Source organism: Populus alba, chromosome 1, assembly GCF_005239225.2.
Source record: "Populus alba chromosome 1, ASM523922v2, whole genome shotgun sequence".
In the NCBI taxonomy this organism is placed as follows: Eukaryota; Viridiplantae; Streptophyta; class Magnoliopsida; order Malpighiales; family Salicaceae; genus Populus; species Populus alba.
In genome coordinates this window covers 31,861,345-31,885,067 of record NC_133284.1, presented here as the reverse complement: position 1 = coordinate 31,885,067, position 23,723 = coordinate 31,861,345, and the positions used below count along the sequence as shown (strand labels likewise).

Here is a 23,723-nt window from a genome sequence, read left to right as displayed (position 1 = left end):
TTGAAATTTGGTTCCTCGAGAACAATTCTAAAAGTTGTAGTTGAAGGACCGAATTCTTGAACGGTTTAAATTCCATGGGAGGTCTGACCCATTTTGTGCTAGACAACTCCCTCGTTGAAAACCCAAAAAAGCTGGCCCATTTTAGCCTATTGGTCCAAAACCTAAATAGGCTAAAATGTTTGATAGCCCAATGCCTCCATGCTAGCGCGCAGCCCAATGACATAGCGGTAAAATTCTCCGTTCCCCAAAACGACGCCTATTACCAATCACAAAACACTGCAATCTCCCTGTCTTTCGGTTTGTTTTTGTGGAGTCCTTGGCTTGTCACGAAAGAAAAACACAAAGCGAAACAAATGGCAGAATCGTCGTCTTCGTCTTCGTCACCAGTAGTAAAATCAGATGCGGAAACAGAAGAATTACTGGATCGAATGTTAACTCGGCTGGCTTTATGCGACGACTCGAAGCTTGAAACTTTACTGTCTAAGATTCTCCCTCTCACTATCTCGTCACTTTCGTCAAACTCCACTGCCGTCCGCAACAAGGCAAAAACCTTAAACTTATCCTCTCTTGCCTTTAATTTTAGTCTTTATTTCTTTTTTGGAGACTCTGGTTATTTTAATTTACTTTCTTGTTGAGTTAGAGTTGAATTCTATTACACTCACTGAAATTGTTACTTATTTTTTTTTGTTAGTAGAGAACGAATGGAAATGTTTAAATAGGTTTTGGAATCAAATGCTTTAGGTTCTTGAAATTTGTGATGTGCGTGTGGTGTTTTTTTCTCTTCTTGAGAGCAACTTTCTCGACACGAGCGTTATTGCTTAAGGTATGAGAGAGAAGGGTTAGGTTTTTGAAGAATTCGCATTGCTTAAAGGTTAGGGTTTTATGATAATTGGAGTATTGTAGGACAATATAGTAAAAAGGTGAAGTTGAAAAAAATTACACTTATACATTGTTATATGCTGCTTGTGGATTCTTGGGTGCGTAATGTTATACCTAGATGGGTCTTGTTTTGGGATTTGATTGGATTTTGGCGTGCATTCTCCACTCATGGAACCTTTGAATGCATAACAAAGCGGGGAAGCCAAATTTATTTGACTAAAAAATTGAGAGACCCTATATCTGTCTTGTTTTAACCCAATTAGACTAAAAAATAATTACCAAAAAGAATACAGAATCCTGGATTGATTGGAACCTTTGTGAATTATAAAAAAGAGGAGGAAGAAGCAGTCAACTCACTAAACAAAGCCTAAAGTAGCGTGCTGTTGGATTCAACATCGGAGGTCAAATAAACCCTTTCCAGTGCAATTACAAAAATGCTCTTGTTCCTAAAAGACCTGTGCCACTTGGAAAATTTTGGATTTCTTAAGATCTTAAAGTGATTTTCAAAATATTATTTGCAAATTCTGTAAGCGATGAATTCCCTTCATTACTTATCACAATGCCTAGTTTACCCTCTCCTTCTCTTCCTTGCTGGATCAGAAATTGCTAAAGCGTGTTTGTTGTGTCAGGTTCTTGAAATTTTGAGTCATGTCAACAAGAGAGTGAAATATCAACATGAGATTGGTTTGCCATTACAAGAGTTATGGAAACTGTACACCGAAGCCAATGCCACTGCAATTGTCAAGAACTTTTGCATCGTGTATATTGAGATGGCATTTGAACGGGTAAATATAAAGGTATGTGCATCTGTATTTCAAATATAATCGTCTTGTTGAACACTTTCAAGTAAACCTTTTTTCCAATGAGTTTTTTATCATGTTATAGGAAAAGGAAAATATGGCACCTGTGCTTGTTGCTAACATCTCTAAACTTCCTCTTCAACATCAAGAGATTATCTTGAGAATTGTTGTCAGGGTAAGTTTCAGCCTTCACTACTTTTCAACAATTTTGATGTCTAAAAAATATGTTAGGAGTGGAAGTTCTGCAAAAAATAGAAAAGGATTTGTCATAATAAATCTGTTAAAATGATACTAACTTTAATAATTGAAGATGGCTAATTGTGCTTATCAATGCTTGGTTTTAGGTGATTGGTGAATGTCATGCTAGTGGGATTGATGAAGAAGTTGCTGTAAAGTATAGATCAGTGAATGGCTCTCAGGACAGAGAATTATTTGCTGAGTTCTGCCTTCATTTAATGTTATACAAGCAGTCATCTCAAGGGTCTGGAACTAAGTTCATCATAAGAGCGATATGATCTTTCAAAAGTTTGCTTGTCAGGAAAATTTTATTCAGTTACTCATTTACTTTCTCTTCTTTTATTTTTATTGCAGAGGAGGATGCTCACCCGGGCTTTCAATTGCTCAAAGCAATCGTGTTGCAGGAAAGAATCCCTTAAAAAATGAAGAACTTCTGATGAGAAAGGTGAAAATTGAAGCTGAATATCATCTGATCTTGGAGATTATAGATATTTGCCTTGGTTTTCAAATGAGATGTACTTTTTTTTTTTGCTTTTGGCTTTTCATGAACAGTTAGGGGTTTTGAATGTTGTTGATGCTATGGAGCTGGGTCCAGAACCTGTTTATCCCCTATATCTGGTTGCTAGCGCAGATAGGTACAGATGTTCATTTGTTTTTTTTTCTATAACTAGAAGACAAGTTTGAATTTCTTTCTTGATTTAATATTGTTAAATATATTTGATACCTGGACTGTGATTTGTTGTTTGCTGATTGATGTTTTCAAGTCAAGAGGCAGTTATTAAGAAGGGGGAGGAGCTCCTGAGGAAGAAGGCAGCAAGTGCTAATTTAGATGATTCAAACTTGATAAACAAACTGTTTTTACTATTCAATGGTATGATTGTTGATTCATTTTGCTACTTCTGCTTTATTATATTGTTACTGCGTTTTGAATTAAAATGTGAAGTTGTTGATTTCTGGGTACCAACAGTTCATGTTCTCTCTCTCTCTCTCTCTCTCTCTCTGTTTTTTTTTTTTTTTTTTGGGGGGGGGTGAGGTTAAGTCTTAATCCCCTTTTGTATGCCCAAGAGAGAAGTGTCCTGAGGAGGGTGAGGTTGGGGATCTCACCTTTGCTTTTACTTGATATTTTTTATAAAAAATATATTTACACCTGTATTATTGTGCATCTACAAGTCTGAACAAGATACTTTGTTGCAGGTACTACTAGCACTGGAAATGTCGCTCCAGAATCTAAAGTCAACCCAGCAAGTGTTTCTTTGAAAACAAAGCTGATGTCTGTATTTTGCCGGTCTATTACTGCCGCAAACAGTTTCCCAGCAACTCTGCAGTGTATTTTTGGTTGCATATATGGTAACTATGAATTTTCATTTAATTACTTATGGTTTCGATGCCAAATCTAGGAGGGGTTGTAAAAACTCTTCAAGCAGATTATAACTGTGGTGCTATTTGATGAGAAAAATTGAGCTTTGTGGTCCTCATATAGGATTCAAGTAATCTGACAAACCTGCATGACCGAAAACTGATTTTTCACATGGTAGATGCATGGTCAGTAAGGAGTAAATGCACAATGCACTCATTTACTTCTATTGTTTTTGTTGATTCCACCATTTGATTATTTGTGAAGCATGAAAGAAGTTGTCAATTATTCTATCAATGTTTTCAGACTATGGTAGCTTTATTCAATAGCATAATAGACCGGTTAGTGATTTCGGTTTAAGTTGAGAGGAAAATTATGGTGTTTTGCTTTTCTTTTTCATATGCTCACTTCTTTTAGAGTCCTCTGATCTTTAACGCACAAAGTGATGAAAATTTTACCAGTAATTTGGCTTATCTGTGTGTGCAACTAGAAATAATAATGAGGAGTCTCCTTTTCTTTCAGTGAAGAATAGATGTTTTAAGGCATGCACATTGTGTTTATTCCTCACCATTGCCATCTTAACAACAATATTCTTTTTTGGGTTCTATTATATATTTTGAAGGTGTTCCTTTTATTTTATGTTATATTTTAAAAAAAGACCTATTTTAGATCATTGTTATATTTAAATTGTAAAAAGGAGGGGAATAAATGGGGGTGGATTGTGTGTCGATGTTAGTTTGTGTATGCAATTATCTTTAATAGATGATTTGAGGAACTCTCTCTCTCTCTCTCTCTCTCTCCCCTTCTCGCTCTTACAGTTTAGGAACCTCATGCCAAGTTTGTGATATAAATTTATTGCTGATGTTTTTCTGTTTTGAACTTCTGGAATGCACTAGGAAGTGGTACCACCTCAAGGTTGAAGCAATTGGGAATGGAATTCACTGTTTGGGTGTTTAAGCATGTAAGCTTATTGTTCAGTTTTGGATTTGTACTTTAAATTTTCAAGCTGGTTTGATTAAGGGACCTTTGACCTTTGGCTCAAGCAGTATAAAGGATCAGGTGAATCCCTTACATTTTAACATACCTTTGCTAAACATGCCTTCTCAAGTGGGAGAAGAATGAACATAGATTGAAACTTCATATTATGTCAAATTGTATTATCATGTCAGGTTTAAAATAATTTATTATTGTATTTGTTCCAGTGGAAGATTTCTTGGACAAGAAGTACTCTTGACACATTTTCATAGCTTTCTTAGTAGCTGTCTGAAGTCCTTTACCTACCAATTAGTGATGTACGCAGAGAGAGGTCTTTTATTTACCTACCAATTAGTGCTGCACATAGAGAGAGGTCTTTTATGCTTCTGTCCACAAGTGGTACACAGTGAATTTGAGGCCAAAGTTTGCATCGCTATTGAAATTTGTTAAACAGACTTCTTTTCTTGACACATTTTCATAGCTTTCTTAGTAGCTGTCTGAAGTCCTTTACCTACCAATTAGTGATGCATGTAGAGAGAGGTCTTTTATGCTTCTGTCCACTAGTGGTGCACAGTGAATTTGTGGCCAAAGTTTGCATTGCTATTGAAATTTAGTAAACAGACTTCTTTTCTCTATGTGGTTTAAGAGTCAGGGTTATTATTTTTTGACAAGTCAGAAAACTATAATTTTTATCCTTGTCACCAATGGATGATTGAGCCGAAGTAACTTAACTAAGCACATGCCTGTTATAGGATTTTGCAATTATGTGGACTTTTCACTCAGCTGCAGGTGTTGACTATTGCTGACTTTACTAGACCATTGTTGCTGTTGATCACCATCACCAGCAATATCAAACAGTTCTTAATGTTGGACACCTGCCTTGGGTGGCTACTGCTAGCTGCCAACTTCCCTCGCCAAACATTAATGTTCAAACAGTTCACAATTATCTCAATTTACAGCATGCTAGAAGAAAACGGAGACATCTGAAAATGCCTTGTACAATGATTATTTTCTGACAAAATGTTTTTATCCATGAAGCAGTAGCCGTAGACAAGTCCTGTTTTATACGAGATTATGAGAATCTTGCATGTTTTCCTTGACTTGAAGTATATAATTTGAAGTTCTTTAGCATTCATACCAGATTCACAGTCAACTGTAATTTAGGAGGTTAAAGTTCTGGGATTTTTTTTAGTTTAATTAGTTCATTACCTAGGCCCTGATTGTAATCATAGTTCTTTTATACACAAGTATTTCTGTATTTTTAAGAGGTTAATGTTCTAGAATATTTTTTAGTTTAATTAGTTCATTACCTAGGCTCTGTTTGTAATCGTAGTTCTTTTATACGTAAGTTTTACGCTTTTTCTTTATTTGATATTGTGATCTTTTACCATTTCAGTTTTTCCAGACTTTTGTCTCCCTCATGCAAATCCTAAAAGCCTATTTCCATATTCTAGAATCTTTTTGTAACTCTAGCCATTTCCCAAGAACTTGTGCTAAAATCAGTTCATTCTCGTCTTTGAACTGCAAGCATATTCTCTATGGGTTTACCATATATTTTTTTTTTGCAAGTTGCCAAACTATCGATCAATCATTGATTGCTTCAAAGAGGACAGGTTTTTTTGGCAAAAAAATGATTATTGATGATAAGATCATGTTTCCACTTCTATTTTCTTTCATCTCTCGTGTTTTCAATTTGAACTCTGCAAGCAAAATGTTGATACAATTTCACGTTCTTGTTTTTACTTGGTCATTATAACATTCTTTATTTTAATATGTACAGGCAAAAAGTGATCAGCTGAAGCTCATGGGCCCTGTTATACTGACTGGGATTCTGAAGTTACTTGATAGTTATTCAAGCTCAGATTCAGGTGTCATGCACACAGAGCTCTTTTGATTCCCTTGTCTTATCTATATTAAAGCACTATGGTTGGAATCTGATTGATTCAATTTACTTCACATACCAATTGAGATTGATTTTGTTTACTTCATTCCAGATGCTATTGCTAGGGACACCAAAACATTTTCTTTTCAAGCAATTGGATTACTTGGGCAGCGCCTTCCCCATCTCTTTAGGTGCTTTGTCCATCTTCTCCTTTCTGCTTCTCTGTATCCATACTGTGACAATAATCTGGTGGCCATTTCCTTTCATTTTCAGAGACAAGATTGATATGGCTGTTCGTCTTTTTGATGCATTGAAAACTGAGTTCGAAACTCTTCGTTTTGTTATCCAAGAAGCAACCAGTTCTCTTGCTGCTGCATACAAGGTATGCTTGGATTCACTTTGTTAAATTACATTTTTTTTTCATCCTGTCAGAGAAAATTTTTACTCCCAGAGGTTTCATTGTCAGCATGCAATAGCTAGATTTGTGACGCTACAAGCTGTGTTCTTTTTGAAAGCTGCTTCATCTTGGTTTAATTTTTATGGTGTTTCCTATATGTTTATTTCTTGATCTCTGTGTAGCTGAGCAGGCCCCCATTGTGCTCCTTTTAATTTAGTTTGGTCATTTACTTATCAGAAAAAGGATAAAATACAAGACTGGCTAGGAAGAATTAATTTTCATTTACTGGTAAAGAAAGTAGTTATTTCTATTTTTATGTTCAGTAAACATTGAACAATTATTTTTTTGATAATCTATGTGACTAAACTTATTTGTGAAAATCATTTTAAGCAAATATGATGTGTCTTTATTTTCAAATGGTCTGATTTATTTGCTTCAAGCTTTCTTGTCTCTCTTGGAAGTCTGTGATATTTCCAAAGCCCAAACTAAAGTTACTCAAAAACTTTTGCTTTATCTTGAACGTACTAGTCATTGACATTTGTTATGTCAAGTTGGCAGATAGGGGCTTTAATACAGTTCTGAGGGCTGAGTTGATAATCCATGTGACTAAGCTCTTTTTTGAAAATCATTTTAAGAAAATATGACGTCTTTAATTTCAAATGGTCTGATTTATTTGCTTCAAGCTTTCTTCTCTCTCTTGGAAGTCTCTGATATTTCTAAAGCCCATAAGAAAACTGTTCAAAAACTTTTGCTTTATCTTGATCATCCTAGTCATCGACATTTGTTATGCCAAGTTGGCAGATAGGGGCTTTAATACAGTTCTGAGGGCTGTGTTGATTGAACTTCTAATCTGTCCCCCATTATCTTGGCAATTCTAGGAGAAACAACAACAGGTTCTTATAGGAGAATAATCTGGTTTGTCCATGATGATATATAGACTGAAATTATAATTGGTTGTTATTTTTGAACAGACTGATGTAAGATTGTGTTGAATGAGAAACTTAGTTGTGAGAACAATTCAGGAATCCCAATTGAAAATTTTGATGTCTGGTTTAACTACTGAGAAATTTCTGAAATTCATAAAATGATGTAGAGAAGGGATTGGATGGCCTAATTACCATATTCATTTTCTTTTACTTTTTTTTTCCTCTTCAATGTTTCTGGATACCCACTTTTAAGTTGCTTTCATTTTTTTTGGAAGTCTTTTAAATTCCTTTTATGATAATGATTTTTCCCTAATGCTGTAACCTGTGAAAGCTGCTAGCCACTTCAACAAGCTCCGCATTTTGACCAATCCCAAAGACCACTTTTATGCCTCTGGCACCTGTTGCGATCACCATTATTGCTGTTGCAACCTATAGTGTCATTACCACTGTCAGCACTGCCGTACTGTTCTCATCATCACTGACAGCACTATAACCTTAACGGCTTACCAACTATCACCAATTGCTTCCAAAATACCATTATCTCTAACTTCATTATTAGAGCTACACCAGAACAACTAATGTTGTCATTACTGCTATAGTACTATTCAACCACTTGTCATGTATCTGATTGCTACTAATTGCTGCACTGATCTTCACGCCCATTCTATTCATAGCATGGTTCAATCTCAAAGTTTGAATTTTAGTGCTTGCTTGTTGCAACTGGTGGTTTATCTTTTGAAACACAGCCCTCAAACTCTTCAATGTTCCCGAGCTAGATCTTATTTGCTTTCTGTTTTTAAATGTTAATTTTTATTTCCAGAATATAAGTACTTCTCTTTAGTCATAAAACTATCTCGACCCACTGCCTATTTGATGTTATTAATCAGTATGCATTATTGGTCTTCAGGGAGCACCGGCTGCTGTATTGATGGACCTGGAGACTCTTCTTCTGAATAATTTTCAAGCAGTATTGAACAACTTGATATCTTCATTTTTACTTGTTCACCTTTACCTTTTCAACTGCTTTGAACTATGACACCTTTACTTTTTCAACTGCTTTGAACTATATTTTCTTACACTTGATTCTGGTTTATTTACAACTTGCTGCTTCATGATTTGAACTTGAATTATGTGGTGCCAACCAGGAACAAAATGAAGTACGTTTGTGTGCAGTGAGATGGGCAACATCTTTATTTGATTTGAAGCATTGTCCAAGTAGATTTATATGCATGCTTGGTGTGGCAGATTCTAGGTTGGATATAAGGTATTGAAGTTTTACATTCTGCATTTATCCCACAGCAGATGTTTGCTTTTGTATGCAGTGGCGCTACTTGCTATCATATTGCCAGTATTCACAATATTTCTATGGCTCATATCAAGATCCAGTACAGATAAATACGACTTGTAGCATATTAATGTTTGATCTTTGATTACTTCTCTTTTTCTTATTTGCTCATTGATAAAATGTTAGTATCACTACAAGTTTGGATCAATTGTCTGTACATGTGGTTGGCTTTACACATGCTTTGTACAATAGTGAAATTATTAGTTAGTTCTGGTGTGTTGCTCTCCTTCACTGACATGAAAGAGGGCATACAATACTTCTATGGCCCATATCAAGATCCAATACAGATAAATACAACTTGTAGCATATTAATGTTTGGTCTTTGACTGCTTCTCTTTTTCTTATTTGTTCATTGATAAAATGTTAGTATCACTACAAAGTTTGGATCAATTGTCTGTATTTGTGGTTGGCTGTGCACATGCTTTGTACAATAGTGAAATTATTAGTTAGTCATGGTGTGTTGCTCCTTCACTGACATGAAAGAAGGCCCTTCTATGATAACTACCTATTGAATCTACTTTTATGTGAGTGAGTAATCAATACACTTGGAGTACCTAATAATCTCTCCTGTCACACATTGTGATTTGATGTTGAAAATTCTATTACTCCCTCGATCCCTAAATAAATGTCCTACTTTCCATTTTCAGCAGTCCTGACGCAAATGTCCACTTTCCAATTCTCATTCAATGTTGAAAATTCGATCACTTCCTTAGTCCCTATATAAATTTCCTACTTTCACTCATTTTCCCTTATTATCCCTTGTCATTTTCCAAATTTACTAAAAACAAGAACATTGAGCAATGTAAAAATAGTTAGAGGTAAAAGTGAAATAACATTTTTAAAACAAAAACCACTAGTTTATTTTTTTGTTCCTAAAAGACTTGTTCAATCTCAATAATTTTCTTCTGTTCCAGGGCTTTTGAGGTGGTTGAATCATTTTATTTTCTTTTCATTCGGCATTTTGAATTCTGATTCTTTGTTACTTTATGCCTCATATGTTGAGTCTTTTATGTTTCCCATTCTTTTTTATTGGAACCTTTCTTGTTTCCTGTAATGCTTTTAAATATATCAAACGTTTTCAATTTGTCACCATACAGTATTCCTGTAGCATTTATTATTCAAATGTGGCAGGATTTTTAAATTCACTGAGGAGTATCATTTTAAACTTTTGATTGTCATAGTCCTATGGACAATAAGCAGAAAATGATGGGGGGGGAGGTGGATGTATTCTTCTATTACAGCATTAGAGTTTCCAATGTCTTATTTAGTACCAATATACAGTGAATTTATCCCAAGGATGGTTGATTTCACACTATAATTTTTCATTATGGAAACCTAATACTGGCTTGCTCTCTCTCTCTCCAGGGAAATGGCACTTGAAGGCCTGTTTCTTGACAAAGACACGGGTCGAAGTAGAATACAGAATATTGATTTTAAATACCCAAAACTTGGAGAGATGTTGGATTATATTGTTAAGCAGCAGCCAAAATTGTTAGAGTCAAGTGAAATGAGGGAACAAAGGCTTCTTTTTTCATCTAAAATGTATGTGGCCATGATCAAGTTTTTGTTGAAGTGTTTTGAGTCAGAGTTGGACCAAAACAACTCTTTAGGGAGATCAACTGAATTTCTGTCTTCAGTGGAAACAATGTGCTTACTGCTAGAACATGCTATGGCATATGAAGGCTCTGTTGAATTGCATGCCACTGCTTCCAAGGCATTAATTACAATTGGATCTTATCTTCCAGAGGTTTTTCACAGTTTTCTCTTCCTTTATATTGATTTTATAGTTTATTTTTTTCCTTTTTTGCATGTCAACGAAGACTTCTTTAACTCGTTCGCTCTCTCTAGATGATCGCATCACACTATGTGCCTAGAATATCATGGCTAAAACAATTACTGAGTCATGTAGACTTGGATACTCGTGAATCGGCAGCACGCCTACTTGGCATAGCTTGCTCTGCTATTCCTCCTGCCACATCATCAGATCTAATTTCTGAGCTACTTGCTGCAATTTGTAAAACAAACAATTTAAGGTTTGTAGTCCATCAAATCAAGTTTCTAGTTTCTGGTGGTAACAATTTCTGATTCTAGATTTTATGAGTTTTCTTCTTGTTTTTTTTTTCCAGGTTTGAGTCACTTCATGGAATGCTGTGTGCAATTGGATATGCTACTGCAGAGTGTATGTCTAAAGCGGTTGCTGTAAGTTGCATGTTTCTGCAACACCTCTACTGGAATTTTTCTTTTAATGAAATCAGGACCTTTCTTAAACCCTTCCCTATCCTTGTTTTGAGCAAAGTCCAAACACTATATTTTCTTCCTCACTGGTCATCTTTAACATTTTTAAGAATATGTCCTTTCCATGCTGTTATTGCGCACAGTTCTATCACTGCAGCGCAATTTAACACATTGATGAACACAACCACTATCTTGGACAATCAGAAATGTACAGAGGTAAAATCAAAGTGGGAAACCCTTAGTATTTGAACATCACTGAAAAATGTTTCCTCAAGGTTATTTGGGGTTTGCGATGCCACAGACCCTGATGTCCATATCACAACTTCACATGCCCTTGCTAAACTTACAATTTAGGTTTTATCCTTTTATTTTAAGAAAAACTTCTATATGCTTTTTGTGTACTTCTCATATGCTAGGTTTGCATCTCTTTTTGATGTTTCCATGAAATGGAGACGTTAAGTCTTATTTGGTGTTATTTTTATCTTGCTATTGTATTTTTCTTTGTTTAGCATTCACTAGTCATTTTATTTTTATATTTTAATGTACTTCTTCAATTTCCATTTTACCAATTTGTATTCACTAATTCTAACATTATTATTTGCAGATCCCAGGGACATTGTTTCAGAAAATACTTAAATGCCTGACTGATGTTGCTAATTCTGAGACCGCAACATTGGCCTCTATTGCTATGCAAGCTCTGGGTCATATTGGATTACGTGCACCATTACCTCCTCTTGTTGATGATTCTAGTTCAGGTGGTGTTCATAGATACCAATAATAGCTTGCAGAAGGGGAAAAATAGTAGTGAGGGTCAGTTAATAACATTATTCCATGGTTAAAACTGCAGTTGACGTTCTGATACTCTTAAATGAAAAGTTGAGCAAGCTACTCTCCGGTGATGACAATAAAGCAATTCAGAAAATCGTTATCTCCCTTGGACACATCTGTGTAAAGGAAACATCACCTTCACTCCTGAATATTGCCCTTGATTTGATTTTTAGTCTCTGTCGGTCAAAGGTGTGTAGAAAATAAATATTTTTCTTTTATGATCCTATCTTCTAGTGTCACTTATCTACCTGCCTGCAACTATTGCTATAATTCTTTGCTGGGATTTAATTTAGTTCATATTTGTTTTGGAGTTCCATAGGTTGAGGATGTCCTGTTTGCTGCTGGGGAGGCTCTGTCATTTTTGTGGGGTGGGATTCCTGTTACAGCTGATGTGATTCTCAAAACTAACTATTCTTCACTTTCAATGACTTCAAATTTTCTTCTGGGAGACATAAGCTTATCTTTGTCAAAATACAACCCTAATGAGAAATGTGAAGCTAATGAAGATTACCACGCCACCATTAGAGATTCAATTACTAGAAAACTCTTTGAGACTCTTTTATACAGTAGCAGAAAAGAAGAACGCTGTGCTGGAACTGTTTGGCTACTATCACTGACAATGTATTGTGGTCGTCACCCGACCATCCAACAAATGCTTCCACAAATTCAGGTTTGACAATAGTTAAAAGGGCAATATCTACCTTTTTATCTCCCACATATTTTAATTAGATCCCCTTTTGATTGGAATAAGTTCTTCCTCGAGTTGAGCCATATATCTTTCTGAGTTGGCATGCTTACTCTAGTCTTCATTGTAAGGTAATGAGTTTGTGGAGTATCTTCCACAAATACATTGCATGTTAAAAATTTCACCATTCATTTAACTGATTTATCAACCAAACTTCTAGCTTTTAGACATTTTATGAGAACACAATTTTCTTTCAGGAAATGTTCTTATCATCTGAATATTCTATTGCTTTCAGTTTCTTGTATTTCTGTTGATGCCATGAGGCATCAGTTAAATAATTTTCAAATGAATGCAGGAGGCTTTTTCACACTTGCTTGGTGAACAGAATGAACTTACACAAGAGCTAGCATCACAAGGTATGAGTATTGTCTATGACCTTGGCGATGCGGCAATGAAGAAAACTTTAGTAGATGCACTTGTAACAACTTTGACAGGTTCAGGAAAGAGGAAAAGAGCTATCAAGGTAAAAGCCTGCCTTTTTTCTTTTTTGGGGGAAAACATGCTATTTATTATCTTCGCCTTTGGTTCTTTTTATATTTTTATGTCGTGTTGAGGATGATGTCTGTAGCTTTTTAATATACAGCTGGTAGAAGACTCTGAAGTTTTCCAAGAGGGGACTATTGGTGAAAGTCTGAGTGGAGGGAAACTTAGCACTTATAAGGAGCTATGCAGTCTAGCAAATGAGATGGGCCAACCGGACATGATTTATAAATTTATGGATCTGGCTAATCATCAAGCTTCTTTAAATTCCAAGAGGGGTGCTGCTTTTGGATTTTCCAAGATAGCCAAACAAGCTGGAGATGCCCTCCAACCACGCTTACAACTATTGATTCCACGGCTAGTTAGATACCAATACGATCCTGATAAGAATGTGCAGGTAAACAAAAAGACCCTCGACCAAAACAAAAAATCATTTAGGTTTGTGTTTACTTTCAGAAGATATTTTTTTAGTTTCCATCTCTAGTTTTCCTATTATTGTAAAGAGGTTTTTCCATGGAGAATTAAGGAAATATATTTATTAGATACAATTTTTCCAAGATAGAAAACAAGGACTTGTTTGGCTTAACTTGAAAATATTAAAAGGAATAACCATAAAACTTTAAATGATGAACCAAACGAGGCCCTTATTTTTATATTGCAGAATTTGGAAAATAACCATTTTGTTGCTTTCCAATTTTCTGGAAAAGAGGAGAAATAGAAAACTCATGTTTCCAAGAAAACAACTCTTATTCTCAGTTAGCAAATGTGTTTTCTTTATTTTATTTTATTATTTTTTTGAAGATTTCTGGAAAACTGAATTTTTTTTGACAAGCAAACGCATCCTTAGCTGTTCCTGAATATATGATGAACTATGAAGTTGTCTGATAACTAATAAGTAGCTTAATTAATGTCCTGTCCCTTTCTCATTGCTCGTTGTTCTTTCATCACTTTTAGGATGCAATGGCTCACATATGGAAGTCATTAGTTGCAGATCCAAAGAGAACTATTGATCAACATCTTGACTTGATTGTTGATGATTTAATAATTCAATGTGGATCTAGGCTTTGGCGTTCACGTGAGGCTTCCTGTCTTGCCCTTGCAGATATTATTCAAGGGAGAAAATTCGAACAGGTGATGTACTTGCCATTTTGCATATAGTTTTGTCTTTGTTGACATGGCCTAATCTTTCCATTCATTTAGTCCTTGATTTAAGATAGGAAGTATTCCCTTCTTGGTTTCCAATGTGTTATGTGCCTCATTATGTACTTACAAGTGGTCTCGTGAATTTATATGGTCAATGGCTTGGTTCATGGTATAGGCCATCGTAGTCCTGTACTTATCTCAATAACTAAAAGCAAATAGTATTGATAGCTTAGAGCAACTGTCTCGTTGTATATCACCCATACAATTTCCATCCTCGTACAAATTCACAGGACCACCACATGTTAAATTGAGATGAGTTTCTTGCATACATTCTCATCATAATCCAACTCTAACATAAGTAACATCCCACTTTGTCTGTTTGATTTATCGAATTATTCTCGTACAGGTTGGAAAGCATTTGAAGAAAATATGGACAGCAGCATTCCGTGCCATGGATGATATAAAGGAGACTGTCCGAAATGCCGGAGACAGATTATGCCGTGCTATTTCTTCATTAACAATACGGCTATGCGATATTTCACTTACTGAAGTATCAGACGCCAGAGAAGCAATGGGGATTGTTCTGCCTCTGTTGCTTGCTGATGGCATTTTAAGTAAAGTTGACAGTATTCGCAAGGCATCAATTGGTGTTGTTATGAAGCTTGCAAAGGTTGGATATATTTTGCAATGATATCGTATTGAGTTGATAGAAAATACCTGCATTTCTGATTACATTCTACTACCTTTGTTTGCCCCATGAAACACCAATGTGTCTTGTATATTGAAGCCACCTTTGAAGGACAGATAGTAAATGTATTTTAATATATTATGTTTCATTTTCATGACATATGCATAGCAAAATGTTAGCACATATATCCATGTGTATCTATGCATTTAAGTCTTGAACAGATCAACATATGTATGTGTGTAAATATGTTAAGGAAAGCAGCACATGATGTAAAAACCAGTGGCTAGGAAAGAAAAACCTGATTTCTCCATCACTATCTTAACCTAGTTATTACCTGATAGGGTAACCGACTCTATCTGTTCAATTTTTGTATTCGCTTTAAATATGAAATTCCTAACCATGATCACACAAGTGCTTAATTATTACAAATAGAGATCTTTCTTTAATTACCAGTTTAACTGTTGCACAGTAAGTTTCCGTACTCACATCTTGCACTTCATCTGGCTAGTTACAGTGATGAGTATTATTGACCTGTTTTCACTATCAACTGCCTTGTTGAAATAGTAACTGTTTTTGCATCTTGCTCACAGGGTGCAGGGATTGCACTTCGTCCACATCTGTCTGATTTAGTTTGTTGCATGCTGGAAAGTTTGTCAAGCCTCGAAGACCAAGGTCTCAATTATGTTGAGGTTTGTGTCAAGTTAGCATTTTATGGAAGTTCCATGCTTATCTTTTTATTCAGTTAGTCAGTTGAAAAATGCAATCTAATTATCAATTTACCCTTTTCTCTTCTAGTTGCATGCAGAAAATGTTGGAATACAGTCAGAGAAGCTTGAGAATTTGCGGATTTCAATTGCGAAAAGCTCTCCTATGTGGGAAACTCTTGACCTATGCATAAATGTTATAAATACTGAATCCTTAAATCTCTTGGTTCCTCGCCTTGCTCATTTGGTTCGATCAGGTGTTGGACTCAACACTAGGTGAGTAAATGAGCTTTTTTATTAATCACCATAATTAGGCTAACGAATAGTAGGATCTAAAATTGGGGAGTCTGAATTACCTAATTCTTTTTCAAACATAAGCTATTAATCCCTAGTCAATTTTGAACAAATAAACAACTAATGTTTGTTATACTTGGAAGAAAGTTTACCTTTTATCAATCAACTAGCTGTCCTGCATCAATAATGTTGTGATTTGATTAAGAGTTAAGTGAGATTATTATTGCAGAATTTCTGTTGAAGATATCAAGAATGAAATCAAAAATTTTTTATCCTTGTTTGCTACAGAAACAAGTAGTTTATGAGAATTGTAGATGTCTCTATGTGAACAATTTTAGTTGAAGCCAACGGTTGCTGATAGTGTCCATATTCTTGCCATTTTTTATGTTGCAGGGTTGGTGTGGCCAGCTTTATCAGCTTATTGATTCCAAAAGTTGGAGCAGATGTAAAGCCATTTACAAGCATATTATCGAGGGTGTTGTTTCCAGTGGTTAAGGAGGAGAAAAGTGCTGCTGCAAAGCGTGCGTTTGCAAGCGCTTGTGCCATGGTTCTGAAGCATGCTGGTCATTCCCAGGCCCAGAAGTTAATTGAAGACACTGCAGCTTTGCATACTGGGGAAAAGAATGCTCAAATTTCATGTGCAATTCTTTTGAAAAGTTATTATTCTGTGGCATCTGATGTTCTGAGTGGATATCATGCAGTAATATTTCCAGTTATATTTATTTCAAGGTCTGTATCAGATCATCTCTTTTAAAGCTAACATTTTAATTTTGATGTGACTTGCAGTTTTAGAGATTCTTATTCAGGAAATTATGTTAGTTGCTATAAATAAATTAAAAATCAATTGCTGGAGCAATGCTGCAAACATAAATGAGTAGAAATCCTGTTGGAATTGAAAATTGCAGAATCTCTCCCACTCTCTCTCTCTCTCTGTAATTATTTTGTTTGACTGCCAGGTCACTGTCATGTAGCTCCCAAAGTGGCTTTAAGTGACGTAAAGTGATTGAGGGTTGACCTTGCAATTTTGAGCATGTTTGACCTTGGATTTTATGAACAGTGAGCATTCTACATACTACGATTATGTCTCAAGGGATACAAGACTAGCCTTGCTTTCCTGTAAATTTCTCATTCCATGTATTCACAATATTTTTGATACTGGAATATCAAAGCTATTCATGTAATGTTTAATTATCTTTTGCAACCATATTACTTCTAAATACAACTTCTCTGGAGTCATTGTATTCCTTTCCACTTATTCTCAGTAAATGATGTATGATATCAGTAGCCTTAATTGTTTCATTCATTCTTCAGCCTTAATCCCTTTCCACCTATTTGGATGATCTCTAACAAGTTTTTGACACTTTCAAAATATGTTTAATTGCTGCCAATAAAAAGCTCTTCTTCTTTTTTTCTTCAAAAATTAATGTCAAACTCTTATTCAGATTTGAAGATGACAAGAATATTTCTGGCCTATTTGAGGAGCTGTGGGAAGACAGTACAAGTGGTGAACGGGTCACCATTCAATTGTATTTAGGAGAAATTGTTTCTCTTATTTGTGAAGGCCTTGCATCATCATCATGGACAAGTAAAAGAAAGGTAATTCTGTCTTCACTTCTACAGCTGGCTTCTAAATTGATTGCAATTGTTGATCCGTTTCTATGTTGCTCACAAGTATAAGATGCACGGTTATTGCTTGTACATGCAGTCAGCCCAGGCAATATGCAAGCTTAGTGAAGTTATGGGTGAATCATTGTCTTCTTATCACCATGTTCTGCTCGATTCTGTAATGAAAGAACTTCCTGGTCGTTTATGGGAGGTAGGAATGCTCATCATGCACTTTTATATGAGAAATGCTACACTTCACACTTAGAAAATAGAAAATTGCCTTTTATTTGTATTCACACCACAGTTTAGTGTTTGCTATAGATACTTGAAGTAATAGTTAAGGATTGTAATTCTATGATACCATGTGTCCTTGATTATGGTGACCTATGTCCTTGATTATGGTGACCTATTACTTGAAGTGATAGTTTCTGGCACTGCACTTTCTTGCAATAAAAGTGGAGTGCATTGCTAATAGTGCCACCATGTATGTGACAACTGGACACAGATTATTTTTACTGTTTTCAGTTACATGCTATTACAATTTTCTTGCTGATGATTACCAACGTAACAGGGTAAGGAGTCCCTCCTATATGCAATAGGTGCACTTTCTTCATCCTGCCATAAAGCAATTTCCTCTGAAAATCCTGTCACCTCTGATGCTATTTTGAATATGGTATCTTCCGCATGCACGAAAAAGGTGAAGAAATACCGTGAAGCAGCTTTCTCATCTCTTGACCAGGTACTTAATCAGTAATAATTCTGGAAAAGTATTGATAAAAATGATTCCTTTTTTAAAATAATATCATTTTTCACTCCATTATTGCTGCCTTCTTATTTTGTAACACATCATTCAATAGCAATTACTGGACTCTGTAGTTCAAGCAAGTTTAGAGAAGTTCTGATTCAATCAACTTCAGTTCATGAATAATACACAGTGCTGGTTAAGTCCTACCAAAGCCTTCAATCTTGAAGGCGACCCCAATAAGGACCTGCCTCCCTTGTCAAGTCTTGTCAAATTCTTCCAAAACAAAAACAAGAGTTTGACTTTTCTTCATATACGTACCCCTGCATGGGGGGTGAGCATATGCAAAGTAAAGAGAGATCAGAGTTTCATGTCAGATTGAATTGGGTGTCGTGATCAAATGTCCAATCAACTGATGAAGTGTATACTTTAGTTGGCTTGCAGTCCATCCACTTTTTCAGACAGTTGAATAAGATAAATTGCTTTATCTTAACAAGAGGATAGGAATGATTAATATCTAGTCTGAATCTAAACTTTCTAGTTCCCTATGTATCCACTGGAGACATTACTGGGATGTTTGGAATTTTTAGTTGTGAGAGAGAGGAAATTGATGAGAAATGAAGCTCAATCTGTCTTGGCTGACATCATTTTTAGGAACAATTCATATCTAGTCTGAATATAAACTTTCTAGATCCTTATGTTTACACTTTTCAGTAAGCAGTTCATCCGACTGTTATTAATATTAGATTTTTTAATGTAGGCCAATTTCCAAAAAATCTAAATCTCTCCATGAAAAAGGGCCTATGATATTATTCGTGGTGCTTTCTCTTCCCATTATTCCATTTGTCTTCTACCCAAACATGTAATTGAAAATCTTCATCTCACTTCTAACTAAACTGAATCTAGACACATTATGAAGCACTATTTTCAACTCAACTAAAATTGTTGGTCATAGCTTCCACTCACTGATGCAAGGCATTTCAGAAATGGCTCATGGTTATTGCTGAATTTAAACTTTGTTCAGTTCCCATTAATGTTTGTTCCAAGAAGTGTGGCACACCATTTAGTAAGTCCATCCTGACTTTTATTAATATTTATGGATATTAAATTAGAATTTATGGTAGATCAATTTCCAGAGCATCTAAATCTCTCAACCGGAAGAACTTGTTGATGGAAAACAATTATCCCAAGAGTTTATGTACCAGATTGAAGCATGAAGTTACTGTTTTCCTGTTTTAATAATTTTCCTAGTTAATTTTGGATTTTAATTATTTGTTTTCTACTTAGTTTAAAACTTTCAATTTAATTAATATTTTACTATTTAGGAATCCTAATGCTAGATGAATTCTATTAATTAAGTTTGTTTTAATTAGAAATCATTTCTTTCCTATGAAGAGTTTTAGTTTTAATTAAGAATCATTTCCTCAAAAGGATTCTAGAACTAATATAAATAAGAATGCCTTTTTTTTTTTTTTTTTATGGAGATCAAGACTATTATTTAGATTTAATAAAAAAATACTAGATAATCTTCTCTAGATTTCTCTATAGTTTGGTTTGTGGTTTAGAGCTTGAGAACTCTAGTTTTATCTTTGCTATATACCGCGTCAAACGTCTAAAATTCATCTACACCCTTCCTCATATTCCATCACAAATCAACATTAATACCAAATCTAACAGCCCTAGAACAGCCTCTAAAATCAGATTTGGAACAGTCTCAGTTGGGATCATAGCTTCAAGTTCCTCATTGTTGAACTAGGAGTACTAGCATCTCTATATAAAGGTTATGTATTCTTTTAATATTTTAATTACAGTTTAGGAATAAAAATGCCAGCAATTTTTCTTTGATTGTTTGACTCAATCTCCTCTAATGTGTGACTCTTCATAACCCTAAATGTGACTCCCATAGTCTATCTACATCCTTCCTCATATTCCATCATAAATCAACAATAATACAATTCTAACAGCCCTAGAACAGCCTTTAAAAGTCAGATTCAGAACAGCCCCTAGGCTGTTCTAACAGAATGGTTTGAATTGCCTTCACCTTTCGACTAGGCTTTCATTATATAGGAAAAGTTGTGTTGTACATGGCCATTACAAAGAGGGAATCTAGGAATTTAAATAAGTTTCCTCTTTCCTATCAATCATTTATATTCTTATTCCAGCATACAGCTGTAACAGCTGTGACTTTCCTATTTCCTATTCAATCATTTATATTCCTATTCAAGCATACAGCTGTAACAGCTGTATGCTTTCCTATTTCCTATTCAAGCATACAGCTGTAATAGCTGTATGCTTTGACTTAAGTCTTTCTATTGACATGTTCCACATCATCTTTTCTGTTATTTTTATTTTTTTAACTACATGTAAGTTTTGCAATGTGTACATTTCTTCACAGGTTATAAAAGCTTTTGGTGATCCGAAGTTCTTTAATGTGATTTTTCCTCTATTATTTGGGATGTGCGACTCTACTGCTGCCAATAAATCTGGGTCAGCACATTTGGCAAGTGATGCTGCTAAAACAGGTTTCATTCAGATGCTATATTTATGCTATATATTTCGTTCTATTTCTTTGGCTGTTTCATTGAGCTTTATTAATACATAGTTGAGCTGGATACAGAAGCTAATGCTGATTGTTTTCAGTTAAATTTGAAATATGACCATCACCTAGCATTGAATGTGTCTATTTCAAGTTTCTGATGGCATTAAAGCTTATCTGTGCGAAGTTTGAGATTGGATCCAGTGAAAATTATAAAGAGGTTCGCAAGATTTGAATGTGAGTGTAGACTAAAGCAACCATATCATGAACAAATGATAGCAGATGCTGCTCCAGTGGTGTGGAGGTTTCTCTGCTCAACATGTTGCTTATATTATTCAGTAATCAATTAGTGTCCTGTTGATGTACAGAATCTGGATGGGTTGGAGGCTGGTGTGTTTGTTGACTTTATCGATAGAAGACATTAAAGGGGCTTTGAGTGCGCTGCTCCATCTTTCCTTTATGCCATCACTTTTTATAGAAATTGCTTTAATTGTGTCAAATTCTTATGTTTAACTCCAATTTCAAAGATGGACATTGCAAATAATATCCTGTGACAAATGATTGACATCTTTGTATGCATGCACAGGTTTATTATCTATACTTATATGAAATATTGATTCACGAATTCTTAGTAGGGCTTACAGAAATGTTTGTCAATATTTAATCTTGATGCTGTGCTATGTCTGTATGAGTATGCTGTGTACTGTGCTGCCTCTTTGCTGCACCGTGGTTTCTTCACAGTTATTTGTACAAAGAAGGTTACAAGACATGGCAACACCTTTTAATGACATTGAACTGTGATAAGTGCATTCACTAGAGCTCAAGTGATTATAACTTTTTCATCTTTTGCTTGCTGCATGTATATCTTCATGTCTTGAAGCTTACTCTTGGTTGTCATTTATAAAGCAAAAAATGACTAGAAGTGACTTTTTAAATTTGGAATTAATGTTATCCATGCTTGGGCATTCCTTGTTTCTGCACGCAACTAGTTGTCTTTTCCATGAATCCTTCTGTACTATATCCAAAGCAATATTTCTATGACAAATACAGGCGATGGTATTAATCATTCTTTGACTGTTTTAATTGATTTCTTTATAAGCAAGTTGAAGTGTCATTGGTCGAAGGAAACCTTCTAGTCTGAGCATATGTTTTCCTGTGTGGAATCAGATAATGTGGACCCTGCTGTGCCACTTGAAAAGATTCTTGGCTGCGTGATGTCTTGCATCCACGTGGCACATTTAAATGATATTTTTGAACAGAAAAAGAACTTGATGGACCTGCTCTTGATCTCTCTCTCGCCTGGGTTTCAGTGGACAGGTATTATATTTTACAAATTTCTCTGATATGAGTGTTGTGAAACTGTACTTCTAACTCGTGAACTGTTCTGGGCAGTCAAATTGTTGGCATTTTCATTAATTAAAGAACTTTGCTCAAGGCTACAGAGCATCCTGGTGGAGGCTTCTAAGGGAGCCTCTCAGCATGATAGCACAACTTCTTTTGTTCAGGAGGTATTAGAGCTCATCTTTAATCTTGTATTTAGCTGAATCTTCTTGCATAGCTTCGACTAATATTCTGTTTGTGTGCAGCTGTTCTATTCTGTATCACCAAAGATAGTTGAATGTATAAGCACGATAAAGATTGCTCAGGTATGTCATCATTCTGGAAAATTCTTAAGGATAGTTATGCCTCAAGTGATGAGGCCTCTTTGTCCCCTTTCTTGTCTATCGCTCTTAAGGAAACATAAACAGAAAGAGGTAGGTGGGTTGAATTCAAATAGCAAGCAGGACTATTGTGGCTTTGAGAGTTTAAAAATAAAAAATCACATGCAAAGCATAAAAGCTTCATCAAATGATTTAATAATTTATTCTGCTATGAACAGGCTGCCAGAGAAGTCTTAATGCAATAGCTGTGCTATCTCGGAATTGTATATACTGTTCTTCAATTGTCCATTCGATGCACCTTCAATTCTACTTTGTGTAATTTGAAATAAAATAAAAATGCTCGTATGAAGTTGAAGGACTTGGGGAGAGAATGCCTCTGTTGCAATAGTTAGCTACAATGTCTCTAGCATCGCCACACATGCATTAAACATTGTTTAACGGGCTAGTAATTTGCCGCAATTTTGTCATCTCAAAATGACAATTGAAGACAAAATGTTCGAGGGTGTAGACAGAATAAGAGGTCAAAACCCACTATATATAAAGTACTTTTGAAAAGCACCATGCACCACAATACCAAACACATACGTCATAAGATAACCTTTCTCTTCCATTTTTTTTTTTCCAATGTGTTTTATTTAATTGTTTACTGATTACCTTTTTCTGAAATTTAGGTTCACATAAGTGCTTCAGAGTGCCTTCTGGAGGTCACAGGTCTTGCATCAGTGCGCTGGACAGATGTAGGGTTTAAGGAAGAGCTTCTTCATCAGTATGAAGTGGAGAAGAATGAGGAGGCAAAATCATATTTGAAAAAATGCATTGACATCTTTGAAAATCTAGAATGAGAATATCCAAGCCAACCTGGACTCACTCATCGATGTGAAACTGGCAAGTGCATGCTTAAATTTTCGAAGAGGTAAAGACGTTTGGTTTGGTTTGGTTGGTGCCTGCTACGTTACGATGTGCTCTTGCAAATACAAAAGCTGTCCAATAACAGTGAAGCTGGGTAGTGAGGGAGACAAAATTGATTCAAATGTATCGTACCTGTATGATGATCGAGTAGTTCAGAACTAAAGATTTTACACTGGTCCTTCCTGACCAATTAAATGTAAGAAATGCCTAGCGAGTATGTCATAAGGAATCTATTTAAACTGGTACTTCACTCTTTGTTTTCAGAGATCAAACAATATTCTCCTGAAATTTGTAAGCGACACCAAATCCACATCCATTTTTCTTTCAACATATAGTATAAATCATTTCATTGCTTTGG

At 35.3% G+C, this 23,723-nt stretch overlaps 1 protein-coding gene across 2 annotated transcripts; it reads left to right on the top strand.

The window, feature by feature from the left end:
* Positions 1-252: 252 nt before the first annotated feature.
* On the top strand, positions 253-23,693 carry LOC118055531 (uncharacterized). Of its 2 annotated transcripts, XM_035067452.2 has the most exons (35): positions 256-542; positions 1,509-1,676; positions 1,765-1,854; positions 2,024-2,160; positions 2,271-2,361; positions 2,469-2,551; positions 2,681-2,787; positions 3,111-3,263; positions 4,167-4,231; positions 6,026-6,113; positions 6,240-6,318; positions 6,401-6,509; positions 8,358-8,417; positions 8,596-8,714; positions 10,161-10,542; positions 10,644-10,828; positions 10,922-10,994; positions 11,635-11,785; positions 11,878-12,047; positions 12,178-12,528; positions 12,899-13,066; positions 13,187-13,480; positions 14,038-14,214; positions 14,633-14,896; positions 15,505-15,603; positions 15,710-15,894; positions 16,306-16,641; positions 17,355-17,508; positions 17,618-17,728; positions 18,089-18,256; positions 20,655-20,781; positions 21,963-22,112; positions 22,188-22,303; positions 22,382-22,441; positions 23,128-23,693. In XM_035067452.2, the coding sequence occupies exons 1-35, from the start codon at positions 354-356 to the stop codon at positions 23,296-23,298; spliced, it is 5,430 nt and encodes a 1,809-aa protein (XP_034923343.1). In that variant the 5' UTR covers positions 256-353; the 3' UTR covers positions 23,299-23,693. The 2 variants fall into 2 exon arrangements, 1 of the variants encoding a protein (XP_034923343.1); XR_012168143.1 differs by lacking the exons at positions 17,618-17,728; positions 18,089-18,256; positions 20,655-20,781; ... (2 more) ...; positions 22,382-22,441; positions 23,128-23,693 and adding an exon at positions 16,869-17,028 and having other exon boundaries at positions 253-542; positions 17,355-17,495.
* Positions 23,694-23,723: the final 30 nt, after the last annotated feature.